General features: G+C 36.4%; 1 protein-coding gene across 1 annotated transcript; it reads right to left on the bottom strand.

Moving 5' to 3' along the window:
- Positions 1-5,529: 5,529 nt before the first annotated feature.
- Positions 5,530-19,521, bottom strand: LOC128228758 (uncharacterized). The gene is made up of 17 exons (XM_052940254.1): positions 19,076-19,521; positions 18,888-18,958; positions 18,575-18,692; positions 18,231-18,299; positions 17,770-17,858; positions 17,405-17,567; positions 16,722-16,805; positions 9,814-9,878; positions 9,300-9,377; positions 8,744-8,804; positions 8,230-8,371; positions 7,795-7,907; positions 7,491-7,595; positions 7,059-7,143; positions 6,588-6,706; positions 6,213-6,347; positions 5,530-5,847 (listed from the first exon to the last, which is right to left on the bottom strand). The coding sequence occupies exons 1-17, from the start codon at positions 19,475-19,477 to the stop codon at positions 5,737-5,739; spliced, it is 2,010 nt and encodes a 669-aa protein (XP_052796214.1). The 5' UTR covers positions 19,478-19,521; the 3' UTR covers positions 5,530-5,736.
- Positions 19,522-20,140: the final 619 nt, after the last annotated feature.

Genomic DNA, 20,140 nt, shown 5'->3' with positions numbered 1-20,140 from the left:
TTACATGTTTAATTTTATGATAATCATAATTGAAAACCGAACTTTAATTTAAATCTTATAAAGAACAGTGTAAGTTACTGCAAAATTGTATTGTGAGTAAATTGAAGATTTTGTCATCATTATTCATGAATATCTTCATACAATATCAAAACATTGAAAACGTTAACTGTACATAACTAGTTACAAAGTAGCATAAAGAAATTCAAAAACCAAATAAACATGAACAAAACCTAAACAAGCAATGTATATTACATCTGAAATATCCCTGAACTTTTGAAGAAAAACAAAAGAAATTACTGTTACACCACTTGGATCACTTAAATCTTGGAGAAGCAAGTTCATTTGACCTTGACCTGCTCTGTTTCAAGGCCATCTGAAGAAGGTTAAACTCCTCTGACTCTGCCATGGGTTTTCTGGGGCTGTATCTGTACATATTCCTCACACCTTCATTACTCTTCTCATCTGACACACTTGGAAATGCGCTTGGCTGCTCATTAATCTGTGAAACTACAATGGATAGCGCAGAAGGCCTTAACACTCCACTTGTGAGGGAACTTTGTGCTCCAGGACTCTGAATAATATTTGCCATCGATGACTTTGGTAGGTCTGTTTTGCTTGTAGCTGGCAACCTTGAAGCAAGAGCAGTAGACTTTGGTATTTCAGTAGTGCCAGTAGCAGATGACTTCATAAAAACTAAATTCTGGTTTTGATCAGTTTTCACAGTAGACCTTACATCTGTTTTTGTCAGCATGCTCTCGGCATCCCCATCTCCCCCAACAGAAAAACTGTGGACCCGTTGTGTGTGTAGGATACCATGTCTGCTGCTCATGTAGGGAACAGCTGGCTGTTGGACTGGCTCATTTACAACTTGGACATTGAATTCGGTCTGTACTTCACTGTCAACCATATTAGGTTTCACAACTTTCGGAGCATTTTTTTCAGCTTTTATTTTTTCTTGTACACTGCGTATGCCACTGCCACCAACTGTGATTTTAAAATCACTTAATGATGGCTTTAAACCACTTTCTACAGAAGGTGTTTGGACAACTCTTGCTTTCTCAGAGGGTGTGTTCTGATTTAACATCTGAATTTTCAGATTTCTCATTCCAATGAAAGGAGGCATAGATTTTACCTCCACATTTGCCTGATCAACATGAGCATTAGAAGCAGTGATAACTTCGCTATCCAAGCTTTCTTGATCAAAAACAGTCTCCAGTCTATGGACACTAGTACCAGTGCTGGCTCTTCTAGCAGTGCTGGCCGTCCTAGGTACTGCACCACTTACTGGCTTATCACTCAGATGTCGCTGACGTACAGACTCTGTCTTGGGCTGACCATCATTTGGCTTCATCTCCAGGAGATTGGACGACTTGCACTTTGGACAGATTTGTGTGTCCATGAGATAATAGAGCTTCTCGCTTGGGTGATCAGAGCACCTCTTGCGCACATGGCCAACAAATATGAAGCCGCATGAACGACACAGGACATCCTGTATTGGTCTGTTACAGATGCACTGTAGGGAGTATAAGGGAGGAGGAACTCCATAGTCAGGTGGATTGCCTGCTCCCTGAAATAGAGTATATATAGGTCAAGAGTTAGAAGCTGGGCCAACAGCTGATCAAAATAGAAAGCAGATTATAAGGAGATAATGTATGGCATACATAACCATATAATTGTACAACGACAGCATTTTGATTATATGTGTTAACTAGTTTAGAGGATGATCATGGGACATTATTCAATTTATATATACAAATATTTGTAGGTACACGCATTGGACTTGCTACACATATACATATTTGTTGAAATTATGTGGACAAAGTTGCATGTTTATGTGAAAATCAGTTTCTAAGGTCTGTACAACAATTACAATTGTGATGATTGCCAATAAGGCCTCTGGTGTTAATAATGACAATAAAGCTTGAACAACAACTTAAAACAAGAGGGCCATGATGGCCCTAAATCGCTCACCTGAGTAAAAGTGTTTAACCTTTGTAATTAATATAACTTGATATTTGTTCTCAAAGCTGTACATGTGGTCCTAATTTCAAAAATGTAGCTTAAAAAATAAGAAAGTAGGTCTAAAGGTCACCTGACAATGTTAATATTGATATATGTTTTAAAACTGAACACATGCTCAAAATTTCATAACAGTCTTCAAAAATAATTAAGGTCAAAAAGTTACAATAATAATTATTAAAGTCATCGAAGCACAGCATTGATATTTGCTTTCAAAACTGTACACATGGTCAAATTGTCATTGCTGCTGCTTCAAAACCAAGAAAGTAGGTCAAAAAGTCACAGTCAAGGTCATCTGAGGACAACATTGCTATTTGTTTTCAAAACTCTACACATCATCCAAATTTCATTGCTGTAGCTTCAAAAATAAGAAAGTAGGTCAATAGGTCACAGTCAAGGTCAACCACAACAAAGAGAGTGGGACCGACTTTGACCAAAGGGGCATTATTTGCACAATCTTGGTAGAGGACCACTATATGATGCTTGAAACAAATCATTAAAGGTCAGGGCCTAGCAGTTTCAGACTAGAAGATTTTCAAGAATACCCTATTAAAGTCTACAGGAAACCTCATGCTATAGCCAGTTTTGACCACAGAGGCATGATTTGGTGTTCACAAGAAATGGTGTTAAGTACAGACACACGAACAATGGACAGTGCACCATCCAAAAAAAATCAATAAATTGCCTTATACTTTGATGATTTGACGAAACTACACATTTAACAGCTTCACTAAACAAACTCCCTTGTACCATCCAACACAACATAGCTTTCCTTTGAACCATGGATTTTAAATTCTTGTGTATATAAGGTATTTTTGCTAACCACATAAAAGATAAGATTGTACCTTACAATGGTCTACATGTACTTCATTATAATTTGAACAAACTTGGTAGACAACTACAAGACAATGTTACACAACAAATCTAAGCTCTATGCCTTATGGTTTTGGTTGAGAAAAGTTTTTTTAGTTTTTCCTCTAGGTTGCCATGGCAACCAGAGTTCTGCATGGAATTCATTTTTTTTTTTTAACAATTTTGAAACAGCACCAACCAAGGATCATTCTTATAAAGTTTTAATAAAATTGTTCAAGTGGTTTAGGAGAAGATGATATTTATAAGCAATTGTTGACACAGGACGACAGACAATGGACGGCAGACGCCAGCCATAGACCGATTACAATAGCTTTCCTTGAGCACTTTGTGCTCAGCTGAGCTAAATAATCAAAGTAAGTTGAAGTCACATTCGTAAGCCTTAAAGTTAGATTACAGCATGACTGTAAGTGGTACCCATGAATGGGAATTAAGCAATTAAAACATTTTTTTACACACAGTGGGCGTAAGGATGACCACTCAGCTTTGGATCGGTCAAGATAGGGAAAAGAACATGGGGGCTGTTTTATTTAAGATTCTTGTCGCAAGTAAAATCATTCTATTGCCATATTCTTGTAAAATTTTTTACATATCTTTTAAAGACATATTTTATTTTTTACCTTGTTTCTATCATCGACATTCCTTTTATTTTGATGACTTGAGGTTATGATTAATATGACCTGTTAATGAAATGTGCTCTATAGTTTTCAGGAGCGTAGCTGACTGTATGCAAAGATGCAGTTGCATATTGAAATTTTGACTGGTCAAAGTTTACCAAAACCCACGACTTTGAAATAAAAACAGAAGAGAGGTATGGGGTGAAGGGGTTAATATACCCAAAGGCATCAATCTGTGTAATTCCAAATTGATCCTAGCTACATGTATGCGCCTGGCTTTGTTTCAATTTTGATTAATATCTTAATTCAAAAGCAATGTCTTTTTTTTCTCTTTATTTTGCGATATACCTTTTGTGAATAGAATCTTAGTGAAACCTATAGATTTAAGGCTTTTGAGGAAATGAAACAAAAACTTCTTACTATCAATTGTTATAATTAAAAAGACCCTGTTCCTAGTAACATAGTTGCATGTGGCTCAGTTTGCAGACCTCTTTGCCAGTGCTCCGAGCTAGTGTTTTGTGCTTGTCACAATGAAAGCAAACTTTGAACAATGTCTGTGAAGGTTACTTGTTTAGCACTCAGTCTGAGCAACAAATGAAAGCGACAATTACCTTCACTGTAAAAAATATCTAATATATATGTCCTTTTCATTTCAACAAGGGCAGTAACTCTGTTCATTTAACCAACATACCATGTTCAGCATTTGCCAACCTTTGTCCATCGCAATATATATTGGCCAATTCAAGAGATATTAGTGTAGCCTATGTAACGCCTCTTCTTACGTTCATGTAATGATACAGTACGTTCATTTGGCGCTGTATCAATGCTATGATTAAGACATTTCTTGGAAAAGTCATCTTCCGATAAACCGTTAAAAAAAATAACATTACTTATGAAAAATGGAAAAAAAATAATGCATTAAATGATTAAATGTGCTTATATCCTTGGTTTACCTGATTAACATTTGCTGACGAGGCCAATTGTTGCTTCAACGCTGCAATTTGTAACGAAGTCATGTTTCACAACCTGTTTACATCACGTGACAGAAGATGATTTCCGGTCAGAAATTTTGACAATTTGGCGGGAAAAGTACATCCCCATGATATCAAAAAGTACGGAAGTCGGTTAGGACCAAGTGCTTTTTTTTTTTTTTTTGCACATTGTAAAGGTTTAACTTTATAATTAGGGGACATAATGGAAATACGATCTATGTTCCATAGAACAAATTTGACATGAATGAGTTTATATTTTGAAGAATAAGATCCCATACACGACTACTGTACACCCCCAACACATGCACGCACACACATATTTTGATACGCCGGATTCCTGGCTATTTTGGGCAGAAGTCCGGATGCCCGGGTTTGGTTCGCCGGATTCCACTTACAGAGCAAACTGGACACGATCTCCATAAGAACACAAGCAACATGAATTATCGATACAGCTATGAATAAACTGAATTTCATTTTTAAATAAATCGATGGCAACATTTTCGAAGAATACATGCACAGTTCTTCCATTTTCTTGTTCTCCTTTTACCAGATTTCAACTAGTTAATCTATTTATCATAGTACTTCTTTTACATTATTTTCAAAATGATGACGGATAGTGTATCCAAAGTGAAGTAATTTGAACAATTTCCCGGGCAATGCAGATTGAGGTACCATGGCTGAAATTTATTTAAATTTTTGACGTGGGTGTTGTTGTTTTCACTGTAAAGATATATCTCCAAAAGATCTCACTATAACCTTTCACCATAACACAAACTTATCACATACGAATTTGACTTGAATTTAGAAAAAGTACACATGACATTCTTGCATTATAGTGACCGACCAGTCACCCCACCAACGTTGAACGGACCGAATTCGATGCCGATTTATCTCATAATATTTTTAAGTTTTAAACATAACTTCCTTTTACGCGAATTAGACAAATAAGGAAACTGACACTTTGAAGGTATTTTGGAAGCATATGGCTTCAATTTTATGCAACAAAATACCCTTACATACAATCAATTGAAACTTATTTAAATTTATGATTAAAAAGTGTTTTCATGAAAATTAAAATAACTGTTGACTGCTACATCGACGGTATTTGTACGTGCACTTTTGACAAAGTCTAATGCTTAGATTGATGAATTGTGTTGTGCTCCACCAGTGATCCTCTGCATGGGAAATAAGTTTGATGCACAATTTCATCCCCTATCACGAACACTGCTGAATGTCCCTCAGTGCATCCGGTCAAGCACGTCCTGCACGAGCGTCTTCTTATATTTTTGCCAGGTCCGGTAACTCTTCACCTGCTCTTGTATGAAGTCCTGGGACGGGTAATTCTGGACCTGAAAAATGAATGTATATCTGTATAAACAATGTTGAATGACAACTAGCTAGTCCTAGCTTCTTGTACCATTTCTTGCGCATAAGGCTCCACTCGAGTCTAAGACTGCGATGCTCTAGAAATTCAACAGTTTCGAGTCCGGATTCTGGCATCGCTAGTTATTTTAATTTGCTGTATATGATTAATCAAAACACATTTACTGGAAATATAAATGTGTAATCTAGGCATGTGGCGTGAACAACTTTTCATAAAAGCAAACTAAACAACTGTTATAACAAATGTGTTTACTGCATCCAGAAAAAAGACCTGCTTTAAAATCGACACTTATATAAGATACTTGAAATCTCCACTCTCAATAAGCATTACCATGTCCGTGACGACCCTAAGGACCTTTATGTTGGCGAGCTGCAGGAAGAGGCGTTTGGAGATGAAGATACACTCGGCACCCTCACTCACCAGACTGGTGGTGCAGCTCGGCTTCTGGACTAGAGACTCTAGACCCTGGAATGTGTTTATACACATAATTCACATACCTCATCACGCACCATTCATCTCGATCACTACGGTACATATCTGCCAACACTGACCAGGAAGCAAAGCATATCCATGGCTACCATGACAACGACATACGTAATTCATTTTAAAAATATGTTTAGAAGCCAGGTTTAAATACAAAATACACTGTAATATAACGGTGAGATCATATCATTAATGGCGATTTTCAATTAGTATTTTACTTACAAACACAGTTCCAGTTCCGAGCACCGCTAACTGAGCAAACACAGGTTTCTCTACAGCGTAGAAAGGGTTGCCAGAGCGCTTTCTGGTCGGAGACGGGGTTCGACCGGATATTCGGCTCCCTGTAAAATAAAATTGTTTTATTCTTTGTATACAGAAATAAATCTATCTATCTATATACCTATCTCGCTACAGTCAAACTTGGTTGATGGGAAACCTGTTAAAAGTCTACCTCTATTATCGGGCCGCTCCCAATTCCTCCCGCGCGTTTCATGCGTTGAGAGCATACAATGTATATCATTATCTCAATCTATCATTGTTAACTTTTTTAAGTTAAATATTTGATGATGATAATTATGATGATGGTGATGATGATGATGATGATGATGATGATGATGGAGTGCATTCCCTGGGGGTTAACTATATTAACCGAAATACTACTTATATCTCGATTGAAATGAAAAGAAAGACTACCCGGTAGTGTAGATTTCTTAATGTACTGAAGACGTTTTGACCAATAATCTCCCGTGAAATCATTGTACAAGTCTTCATCAGTAACCTTAAAATAAAAATAAATAATAAATCTTTATTATTGATCTACATACACGTATAATGGATATACGAAAACTATTTCGATGCAGTAATTTTCATAATACTTTAAAACATATCAAAAACACCAACAGTGATATTCTCTAAGTGGTAAAGCAGCGTGGGGTGGGAGTAATCAATACTGGTCTTAATTGTATCTCAGAACGATGTAGCTAATCGGACTGCTCGATATCAATAACGGACCTATACAGCGAATGGAGTCAATGATGTATTACCTAAAAATTGACTTAAGTTGTATATTGAATACCACCCCTGCAAAAATCTTATTTATGCATGCCCCTAGTTTTCACCGCATACATGCTTGTCTTTCCGGATGTTTTTTATGTCATCAAAGAAGTTTCCGAGTGTTTTGCTCTTCTTCAGTGGCGGTGGCTTGTTCTTGTATGTGTCCTTGGCAGGAGCCTGTTTGAGAAATATGATGTATTACCTCCCGTTGAATACAAAACTATGAAATATACTTTACTTTTATTTAACATTGGTTTGTCTACAATATAAGGTATAATTTGCAATATGTTGTGATATCAGTTGTGAGCAATTTAAGTTTTTTTCGAATTCCACTGTTAAATAGTGGCTACGACTGGTACACCATAGAAACACTGACCGATGTTTTGGGCCTCTGTACGTCCGGTCCGTGGTCGGCAAGGCGGTTCCGGTCAATTTGGCCGGTCAGTAGCCCTAGACAGATAGTCTCCCGCGTCCGTTCAGCTGGACTTTCTACAAGAAGACAAGAAACCGTGTGATAATGCACGAGGTCAAATCATGCCCGGCTGTGGTCAGTTCGAAGAACACAACTTATCATGATATACATCACATAGTTGTACACAATCTGTGATTTATTCTGTTGAAATTGAAACAGTATTTAAATTATGCAAATGTGAATAAAACTAATGTAAAGTGCGAATACGTTTTGAAAATATATTGTTGATATATTGATAAATTTTCATAACAATATCGATTCTTAAAGAAAGAGGTGTCAAGTTATCATTATCGCCCCTCCCGCAAATAAAAGCCCCCAACAAGACCCTTTAACGCGTACTTGTATGTCGGTGCTTGGCGCGTATTTTCTCCATGTCGTCCCAGTGTGGGAAGGCCGCCTGCATATCCGTCCCCCGTGGGCCACCTGGTCGGCCCTTCTTTCGGTGACTCTCCGTGTATGTGCACACCACCTTACACTTTCCCTGAGGGTCATGAATGCTATTATTAGCAAAATGAAAGCAAAATAAAATGTTCATGTAATGTATTGGTAAAGTTGTCCGCCTCTCAGTTGTCAGGAGGTTACCGTTTGAAGCCTCGAAAGGGGCATTAGGTTCCGAACGGGCTTTCAAGTTTGGAACCAGTACTGATTTTTTCCAAGAACCGGGCGAGAACGTGACCCCCGTTGGCTAGAAGCTGTCTTCACAATAGAACAAAAATAAATCGGTATGAAATAAATCAAACCAACATTTTGGGGAGGTTAGTTCCGGATCTACCTTGCATATGTCCAGGAGAGCATCGGTTCAATAACCTTCAAGTCTATGATATTGATGAAGAAATCAATAAGTTTTTCTTACCGCCTTTACGACGATGATATATTTGGACACGCGACTGTCTCTCACCACAATGTCCCCTTTCCTGAAAATGTTAGGGGAACATGTTCATATGATTACCTTTCTGTGATAAAGTATTCATGATGTTTACGTTCACATCCAAAGACACCAGCGCAAAGACTCAAATTCATTAGCAAAATAAAACATAAGCGGAATTAGTGCATCGCCAATAAAATGCCACAGATAACATGATGGGACGAATACTGCTTTGACAAATGGTAAATATTTCATCAGAAAGTGACATAAAACAGCATATGATATAACTATTAGCTGACTGTCCAAGTAGATCATTGTTTCTCAGGGGGTTTATTTAGAGTGCTGCAAATTAGTTTTACTGTGTGAATGGCAATGGTATAAACAGTACATATCAACTCGGTAATTGTTGTTTTTGCAGATGCTGACGGACGGACGAAAGAACGAAAAATAATATTCATTCGTAAGCATCAATATCATAAAAGGGCGTCCATGATAAAAGTAGACATGCATTTCGACTACTCCCATACAGGCCAGTAATACTTGCTTGAAGAAGTGGTAGAAGAACTGTGAGGGGTTCTCGGCCAGCGTGTCACACGGAAAATCCTGGAACAGCGCCATCGTTCTTCGCATAAAGCATAAATCAAGATGAGATACACCCATGGCCATTTACGTGTGGACACGCTTTACTATAATTAGTAAGGATGCTAATATATTTGTCATATTTTTAATTATTACTTAACTTAATAAATCCATTCATACAAAGAGTTCATAATAGACTACATGTAGTATGGCTCTCGGTCACATCGTCGGAACTAACGAGTTACCGAAAATATCTAACGATGTTACCACGATGTATGTGGAGGATATTAGTCAAGGACTACATTCTAGCTTTAATCAGGTCGTCTTTTATATAGAAAGAAAACATTTCAATACCACTGCACTAAACTAACATATATAAAGCGTAATATTACATTTCAATAACCTAAATCTTGAAATAGAAAACCAAACTTAAAGTTCATCAAACTTTTCAACATAATATTACTCTGTCGGCAACCTACCTGCAGAACTCAAGGTGTTCATCTATCTGCTCAACGAGTGGTTCCCTAATTATATTGTCGAAATCCTGAAAGGAAGAACTATGATTGATCGATTTCCCGCCATAGGTTATCATATATTTCATCTATTTCTCCCCAAAATAAAGTAATTACGTTATTAAAACTTAAAGTACAAATTGTTATTTAAAGTGTACAATACATTTGCAACGCGATGTCATAGCGCATTTACAAAATTATAATAATGACAATGACCTTACGGTATATGTATTATCCTTTAAATAATTTATAGAGTTTTTAAAGAATTAAAACATCATTATTAATTTTAATTTGGTAATTGTTCAACGTTTATAACCATATACTGTCATCGTCCTTTTTAACGTTTCAAAGGTGGTATAAATCAAAACTCTTCTAATTTGTAAGTGTTTAAGACTCATCAGAATTGTTCAACATAATTGATCTAAACGCAATCACTTAAAGAAAATTACTTTAAGCATAAATTTGTACTGATTCCCAAATGTGATAATAAATAAATTATTTTCGAAGTATTCCGGAAGCATGTTTACTACCCTGACCTCAGTCTTTTTTAATTAATGGAATTTGCCATAACATGCCTGCATGTATTAATCATTGTGATACTCCTTTATTTTACAAAAAGGTTATTAAATTATCAGACATTGCTTGTGTTACGTGATAATGCCATTGTAAGAAAGGCACTCAGTTCACCTTTAATTGAAAATCAAACTCACTGCACCCCAGGAACAAATAGAAACAAGCCCCCCTGTGCAAATGTTGGTAATCCCCGTTCCACCAATGGTGAGTCTGAATTTTAAGGGAAAGTGCACTTGCAAAGAGAAACTATTTAACTTTACAAATCTCTGACTTGATATGTTATCTTTTTTCAATGAAAACAAGTTGTATCCTTATGAGGGGCTTATGAAATATGACATCATGGCCACTTGGTCGGTGATTGTAAACATGTTATTGGCACGATTGTTCATTTTATGAATTTACAAAAACTTAGACAAATTACCACTGAACGGTTCTTTTGCTTGCCATCGTTCAGCGGATTTCAGTTGTCTGCAGGAACATTTCATTTTTAATGCCTGTATGAACTCGGACTGACGATGTGCGGCATATTTTAAGGGCCTGCCACATTGCAAAAATGAGTGGGGAAGGCAAAACAATAAAACGTTTCAAAAGTTCATGTTTATTCAATTTTGAGGAAAATCTTTTTCTGGAGTAAAACATACATTCCTTATGACATGTTTGCGGTAATAAGTAGTTGACCAACTTTTACGAAAGAGCATATTATTAGATATATTGTCGAAAAGCATTTATTTTTTTTTCGGAAAAGTCGTTTGACAATATAAGTAAATGTATGTATCGAAATGCTCCAGACTACCCAATCAACAATGTCCTGGGGTTTCTTAATGATATCTTTTAATAAAAGAAAGATATTCAATACAATACAATGGATTCATTTTCTGGGCACAAACATGCAAATATCTTTGTTTTTACGGTCATGTTGACTATTTTGACACAAAACATATTTATTTTGTATAAAGACATTTCTGAAAATAAAATGCAAAGGCTTTATGATTGAAACTCTGAAAAATATTCCTTCGCAAAATTTGCTCAACTCCTTATTACACCTACACATGTGGTAAAGGATGTATGTATTATGTTTGCTAAATATTGAACTTTACATCTTGATTATTTAAACATTTAATGTTTTAATGGACCTTTAAACGACTTTTGCACTGTGGAAGGTCCTTAACGACCCATTTGGTCATTTACCAAAAACTCTTGAAGCTCTTGGTCATTTGCTTTATTTGAAGTAAAATATCAATGCACGTATTTTCATCAAAAATGAAATACATAATTCGATAGATAAAAATATACCTAAGCGCATAAAAAGCAATCAAAGAAAACAGCGTGGTGCTTAATTTGATATCAGTTCATTTATGATCGTTAGCTCTTGGACATAGAGGTCTGAATGTGATGGGTTTTAATAGAGGTTTATGACATCAGATACGTTTACTAATGGAACATCAACACATGCTTTGAAACTTAACATTGGTATCTTGTTTTTTTGCATGCAAATGCCAACATAATTCATTATAACGGAGGAAGTTGTCAATTTTATGTTTATTTAAGATGAATTCGTGAAATAGTGAATTTGTGAAATCGTTAAGTTGAATCGTGAAATCGTGAACCGGTCTTTATTAAACATTTTCGAAAGACCGGTGGTTATATTTCAAATTTAATAGTTCATGATTTCTTTTCACAAATTCACGATTTTGACAACACGCATTCATGATTACAATTTCAAGAATACACGAATTCATGGTGTCACGATTTCAACTTCATGAGGTCACGATTTCAACATCACGATTTCACGAAAATCGTGAAAATCAAGAAATCGTGAAATCGTGAAATTATGAGGGCGGAAATCGTGAAGCACTGAATTTGAAAGGTCATCATCATCACCAGCCATTCGTATATATTACACACTTCTGAAGTTTTCGATATATGACCCTATAAAACATGAACGAGCCCCTTAATTTAATGTGTATCGGGTTCAGACAAACTGAGCCTCATAGTTACACCTCATATTCTATTCCTTAAATGAATGCCTTTCGGCACCGCTGATGAACGCAACATCTTCGGATGTGTTCGGATCGCAATTCATCGCATAACAATATACATAAAAACTGTTGATCTTGTTATTGTTTGTATTGTGTCCGCAGGTTCCGTAAAATATAAATCAACATTTTAGAAAGTGTTAATTTATGATATATTAAATGTATTGTTGCCATAAGTGTTTCAATTTTACGTTCCTTCGGAATCCACACACTTTGACCAGCCCAATTTCGTTCATACCCTGATAATGACATCAATCCCGCATTTCATTCCTTATATATATCTATTTATTTTCAAACAAGAAAACTTTTGGCGGTGTTATTTTCAATCAGTTTAAACTTTAGTGCATTTTCCCATGAACACGATAGAGTAGCAAATCAACATGAAAGTAAATTGGCAGGACACAAGCTTTTTCGTCTTTTCAAGTCTTGTGTAAAGGAATATAATATTGAATCTTGTCACTTGAATACTTTCATGTGTTGTATTATTGTTACAAAGTATGTCGAAGAGATAAAAACGTGCTGAAAATTGAAGTATTACATTCAAACAATTTAAAATAAAAATATACGAAGTGACCTCTTGATCAGAGAATGTTCCCACTTTAAAAAATAAACAAGTGACCTTGCGCTTCTGTTGTTAACAGTGTTTAATTGTAACCACTAAGCTGAAAAGCGGAATTTCAAATATTGACATTGCATTTAAACTGTGTTTGAATTTAATGCATTATTAGAAGCACTTGCGTCATTATGTGCCTGAATACAGTATTGTTGCAAGCTAAGCTCGATAGAATATTAATATGAAGGCTTAGATAGGATTGGAACCTCTCCAGTTGATATCCATGCCAGAAAAACGCGACTTAAAGGGTTACATGTTCGGGTACAGACACTTAAGAACTCCCGGGTGACGACAGGGTATACAAACAGGCGATGGTCGAATGGGAGGGGCCACTTTTCCACACCCTAGCAATAATGGTAAAGCTGTCTGGAATGAAATTGATTCTGACATCTGAACTCTCCAGGTACTTACAAGACAGCTAATTTGAAATACTATTCAGAAAAAAATACACTAAGAACATACACACGTGTAGGCGCGATTGTTTAATGACACATTTATGAGGTTTGTCCTGATAAATGGCACATTTATGAGGTTTGTCCTGGTTAATGGCACATTTATGAAGTTTGTCCTGTTTAATGACACATTTATGAGGTTTGTCCTGGTAAATGGCTCATGTATGAGGTTTGTCCTGTTAAATGGCACATTTATGAGGTTTGTCCTGTTTAATGGCACATTTATGAGGTTTGTCCTGGTAAATGGCACATTTATGAGGTGTGCCATTTATGAGGTTTGTCCTGGTAAATGGCACATTTATGAGGTGTGCCATTTATGAGGTTTGTCCTGGTTAATGGCACATTTATGAGGTTTGTCCTGATTAATGAATGGCTCAGGTATGAGGTTTGTCCTGGTTAATGAATGGCTCATTTATGAAGTTTGTCCTGGTTAATGAATGGCTCATGTATGAGGTTGGTCCTGGTTAATGAATGGCTCATGTATGAGGTTGGTCCTGGTTAATGAATGGCTCATGTATGAGGTTGGTCCTGGTTAATGAATGGCTCATGTATGAGGTTTGTCCTGGTTAATGAATGGCTCATGTATGAGGTTTGTCCTGGTTAATGAATGGCTCATGTATGAGGTTTGTCCTGGTTAATGAATGGCTCATGTATGAGGTTTGTCCTGGTTAATGAATGGCTCATGTATGAGGTTTGTCCTGGTTAATGAATGGCTCATGTATGAGGTTTGTCCTGTTTAATGAATGGCTCGTGTATGAGGTTTATCCTGGTTAATGAATGGCTCGTGTATGAGGTTTGTCCTGGTTAATGAATGGCTCGTGTATGAGGTTTGTCCTGGTTAATGAATGGCTCGTGTATGAGGTTTGTCCTGGTTAATGAATGGCTCGTGTATGAGGTTTATCCTGGTTAATGAATGGCTCGTGTATGAGGTTTATCCTGGTAAATGAATGGCTCGTGTATGAGGTTTGTCCTGGTTAATGAATGGCTCGTGTATGAGGTTTGTCCTGGTTAATGAATGGCTCGTGTATGAGGTTTGTCCTGGTTAATGAATGGCTCGTGTATGAGGTTTGTCCTGATTAATGAATGGCTCGTGTATGAGGTTTATCCTGGTTAATGGCGCTATCATATTTTTTACCTTGTTTAATGACACATGTATGACATTTGTCTTGTTGAATGGCCTATTTATGAGGTTTCTACTGTTAAATGATGAATTTATGAAGTTTATCCTTATAAATGGCATATTTATGAGGTTTGTCCTGTTTAATGGCGCTATCATATATTTTTTTATCTTGTTTATGGACACATGTATGAGGTTTTCCTGTTTAATAGCTCATGTATGGAGTTTGTCCTGTTAAATGTCTCATGTATGGGTTCTTTTCCTGTTTAATGTCACATTTATCAGGTTTGTCCTGTTTAATGGCACATTTATGAGGTTTTTCCTGTTTAATGGCACATTTATGAGGTTTGTCCTGAATAATGATAAATTTATGGGGTCTGTCATGTTTAATGGCTCATATATTATTTGTCTTGTTTAATGGCCCATTTATGAGATGTGTCATGTTCAATGGCTCATGTATGGGGTTTGTACTGTTCAATGGACCTTTTATGAGGTTTGTACTGTTTAATGACCCATGTATGAGGTTTGTACTGTTGGATGGTGCATTTATGAGGTTTGTCAAGTTCTTGTCATATTCTAGAATGCATCAGCAAATCGCACATGCATCTTTTGTAAACATCGCTTAAATATCACTTCAATATCAAAAGCAAACTCTCAGCTATAATCTTTGAGATTCGGAGCTTAATGAAATGGCCTGTATTTCTGTCTGGAATACTTTAATACATGAATACCAGGATGCAAACCCCCATCCTTAGTGCAAATTGACATGTTTAGATTTAATTTGATTAAAACTGTTCACTGTCAGTACTACCTAATAAGTATGTGAACTATTCTTTCAGCATGTACTTTATATATCTAGACGTTGCTGCAGTCGTTGTCATTGCATTACAACCCGGTATGCAATGGAACAGTAATTCACGATTTGATGTTTTCAATATTGACTGATAACTGACGTATATGATATACGCATATAAAATTAATGGGGCTATTCAATTATCGACAACATATCGCTTGACCAGGTCGGAACATATTCTGTATTTATCTAGGACATTCATGTCTCACATTTGGAATATAAAATGATACTGTAACATTATATACAGTGTCTCGCCAATTCCATTATTTTCTGAATTTATATTGATACAATGTAAACTCTAATTGACATTGACCTAATCTAGTAACGGTCATGTAATGAATGGACATAATACGTAAATCTGGCAAACAAAAGAGCTTAAATCAAGTGCTTGAAGTACTTAACGTATCTGGGTTTTCAAATATGGCAGTTGGATCGATGGTTAGAATTCAATGGTTTGTGAACTGTTTCGCTTTGATAGAAACCTGCTCATAAAGAGCAATAACAATCTAAAAACGGTATCACTTAAATGTGCATTAATTATTTACTGCCGCATATCGCCTATATGATATTTCTACCGCGACTCAATTAGTAAAAATTAAAAAAGACAAAAAACACACGATGCATTCAGCCATTTAGAGATGGCATACTAAAATATTTATTACTCAAGCATCATCTAATTTAAGTAGGAGGCTGGATGTTCATGACTAGATTTTTGGAATTAAATGTATGAAAGACGTGCTTCTAGCAAAGAACCAACATATAAATCAAGGGACAAACCCGGGCATTGTATCTGTCTCAACCATATGAAACACAACATAAGACAACAGGCCATGGTTATGTTGATGAGCTGTACAAGACCGGTCGGCGCGATACACATAAAAACTGTCAAAAAGTGTAACAATTCTTCTTTGTACCATGTCCTATATGCGCATGGCCCTTTTTGTGACTTATAAGTTGAAATAATTCAGCAACAATTAAAATACACATTTTAAAGAACACCATCGATTTCGATTGAATTTCAACTTGATCAAGTATCCATAGAATTAAATGAATTCATATCCCAAGGGTTATGCACTAATGAATTGGAATTAAAAGATTGTAAATTACCAATGACCATTGCATTTAGTATTATATAAACACACTGCTTTCTTTCCATGTCACTGAGTGCACACAAACTTATTTATAATTATGTAACCATTGCAACAAACAAACAAACACAACCAGAACTTACATGCTTAAGTATGACTAGAAGTTCGACGTTTGTTTTGCAGACAATTGACGCGGTCCTTCGTCCGCCTTCAATGAGCGCCACCTCCTGGTAAAACAAACAGAAATGCTGCATTTAAAAGCCCCCGACATGAGTACTGGTTTGAGAATAGCAGTGCTGCACAAATAGAAGTCATTAAGAACACAAAGAGGTGTTGCCGTAAATGCACTGAAAGATTCCGGTGATGTTTTTAAAGAAACACGGAATGGATCCATTCGTGATGTGCACTAAAGTGAAGAATAGAAGTAATTAAGAGCACAGCGAGCAATGGCTTAAAATAATCGTGAACAGTTACTGTAATTATTTCATTGAACACGGACGTGTGGTGTGCAGTAAAATAAATACTGAGCAGGTCGTTCAAAATCACATAGTTCATCGATTGCAAAGTCATGCAGCACGGTTTCGAAAACGTGCACTTTATCAAATGCACGTAAATAGTTTATAGTCTGATAAGGATGAACTCCAGAGTATCTAGTAAGTACACTAAAAGAAGCTTAAAAACTCACAACGTGTCAAATATGGTTATGTGCTTTCCAGAGCGTCTTATCAGCTAGATAACTAGAATTTAACCTTCAGTTTGCTGATACGTTATTTTGCATGGGCATACTATTTGCTGATCATGATCGGGTTCAAGTAAAACATCATACCCCAAACGTTTCCCCTGGCCCCATCTCTTTCACTGTTTTTACAAATTGTTTCCCGGATTCCGGGCTCACGTCCTCTATATTTGCCATCACGGAGCCGGAGAGCAGTATGTAGAAAGCTTCTGGTCTGTGTCCTTGCTTTAGAATCACCCGACGAGCTTCGTAACTAAGGAAACAACTCGTTTGAATGCGAATAATTTTGTAAATATATCTGACTGATTGCTTATTCAAGTGATTTTTGCATAATTTTAAATGACAGGGAAAACGGTACAACTAAATAGATTCTGCATAAAGCTAAATAAATGTGCCATTGTCTTTTGAATTATGGTAAAAAGAAGTGATAGCTAACCAATCATATAGCGGCATACCTCTGGTAAGACATACATCTGGCCAACTGGTACTGAACATGGAACGGGTAGTCTTGGAACGAGGTGTTGTCTCTTAGCAACGCCAGAATCTATAATAAAAATGACCAACCATATTGGTAAGAACTGATATTGAACGTGGATCAGGTAGTCTTGAAAAGAGGTGTTTTCACTTAGATTCTACACTAGAATCTACAATATATTTATCAACCACATTGGTAATAGGTAGTCTTGAAACAACAATTATCTCTTAGCAGCACCAGAATCTACAATCCTTCATACATACCTTTAACATAAGACATATTCCACTTTGCATATACACAACTAATTGTCATAGTAGCATACATTTTGTAGATACATCAATTACATTTGTTCAAGAACACATGTTTTTTTGTCCTGTACATACTGTAACGATTGGATTAAACGATATATTAATCTCTATCATTTGTATGTTTCTTCCTTACCACTTTGACATCACCGTTCGTCCTGTCTGGTCCGTCGATGGCTAAAAGCTTTCGCAGCTTGTGTCTTTCCTGAAAGAGGAATTAACATTGCTGTCAAATGTAACCATTTACATAGTTTAGAATATTTCAGAGGCATGCTTTCAGCTGCGAACAGTTTATCTATGACGTGTCATCAATGGCAAGTAACCACGGCTAACCATTGTAGATCGTTATGATCGACAGCAACTTATGTACTTGCACTGACACAACAATCACAGACGAATAACTTTTAAAATCTGAGCCTAAAACAGTTGCACGTGTGGTTATGGCAGGCCAGTTAGGGCCATAGTTCTACCCATACCTACCGGCTCTACTCTGGAAAAACTGTGCGGGTTGAAGGCCACACACTGGCTTAGATCCTCCTTCACGTGTAGATACATCTCCATAAACGACCAAGTCTTCGTCTCACACGCCTTCACATAACTGGCAAGAAATAGAAAATTGATAAAGCATTTTTGTAAGGATTGAAATAATATGAGGCACATTTATATAGACACAGCGTGCAAAACCTGTCTGTCATAACCTCAAAGACCCAACAACTGTTTAACATCAACTGATGGTGCATAATTAAGCGTGTTTTTTTGAAATTCTCTCAGTTCTATAGCGACTTATACATACCGTTTCAGTGCTAAACATATTCCGGAGATAATACGGACGGCCCGGAAAATTCTATGAATTCTCATTCGCGCCTGAAAATACGAAGAAAGTCAATAAATATACACTGCCCGAAGCTAACATTATGTAATGTGTATTGTGTAAACTACATTTAATATATTTTATAAAATCAACGACAAAACAAAACATACCGTCTCTATCGTAGTTACATAAATGTTCGCCACGGTCGACGTCCTGTTGTTGCTGTGTCGTCGCGACTCTCGGCGCCCACGGCTTACTTTTGCTCCTGATCGACTACCCGGGATGTCACCGTCTTTTGGACTTATTGGACTCAGTATTGTTGAAATCCTCCTCTCTGGTATTGGCAGAATTAAACAGCTTGAGCGTCTTCTCGATGGAAACGAATGATCTCTTGATATTTTTCGGGATTCGCTTTCCAGACCGCGGGCCAACGTTGAACCGAGACGTACGGAGAAATCGAGCGGTTCGCTGCCCAAATCATCACCTTTTCCGGGGTCGGGCAAAATCGGCATTTGAAACTCTGATATCCTTCGGTCGCGGGAACCTCCCATAGTTCGGTCTTCTTTTGTCATTGCTTTTTTTACTCTTTTTTTAAAATTCAAAGTTAAACTATTCACCGTCTGCGTATCCGTTCGTATTTATACTTATGGTAAATGCAAACGTGTTGGATGTGATTTCTCTTTCATAATTTGTTTAAAACGCTTGACCGGATTGTGATAAGAATTTGCATTGGAGGGTGATTTTTCTAAGGGAAAAGTGATATGATATCTTAAATAAATTTGCTGTTTGAAGCAATGGTTTTCGACCAAGATAAGAATGTTTTCAATCGGGTATATACAAAGTATATACAATTATATATGTTAACGAACGACATTAAAACATTTTGCTTTAACTGATTATTTTCAACTTCAAAGCCAGTAGTTCACATCATTAGTATATTTAAACGTAAATTTATAGCAGTTTTCACACTATTTTGAAAAAATGTTGAGGACCCTATAAATGCGCTAATTTATTGTTCATATATATTGTACAGTGTAATTTTATGCCATTTATAATGCCTAAACTGAACTTCTGCACTTTTAATCAAAAGTTTCATTTAAAAGTTTTGAATCATGCACTGAAATTTTATCATTTTATCTTTTCTTTTAATGCCTAACGTACCCTTAGACATACGTAAACGACTAAACTCATTGTCATTATTTAAACAACAATTTCAGAGAAGTAAGCCAAACTTT

The sequence above is a fragment of the Mya arenaria genome, chromosome 3 (assembly GCF_026914265.1).
Source record: "Mya arenaria isolate MELC-2E11 chromosome 3, ASM2691426v1".
NCBI lineage: Eukaryota > Metazoa > Mollusca > Bivalvia > Myida > Myidae > Mya > Mya arenaria.
Note: the sequence above shows the minus strand (reverse complement) of the source record. Positions and strands in the feature narration are given on the sequence as shown.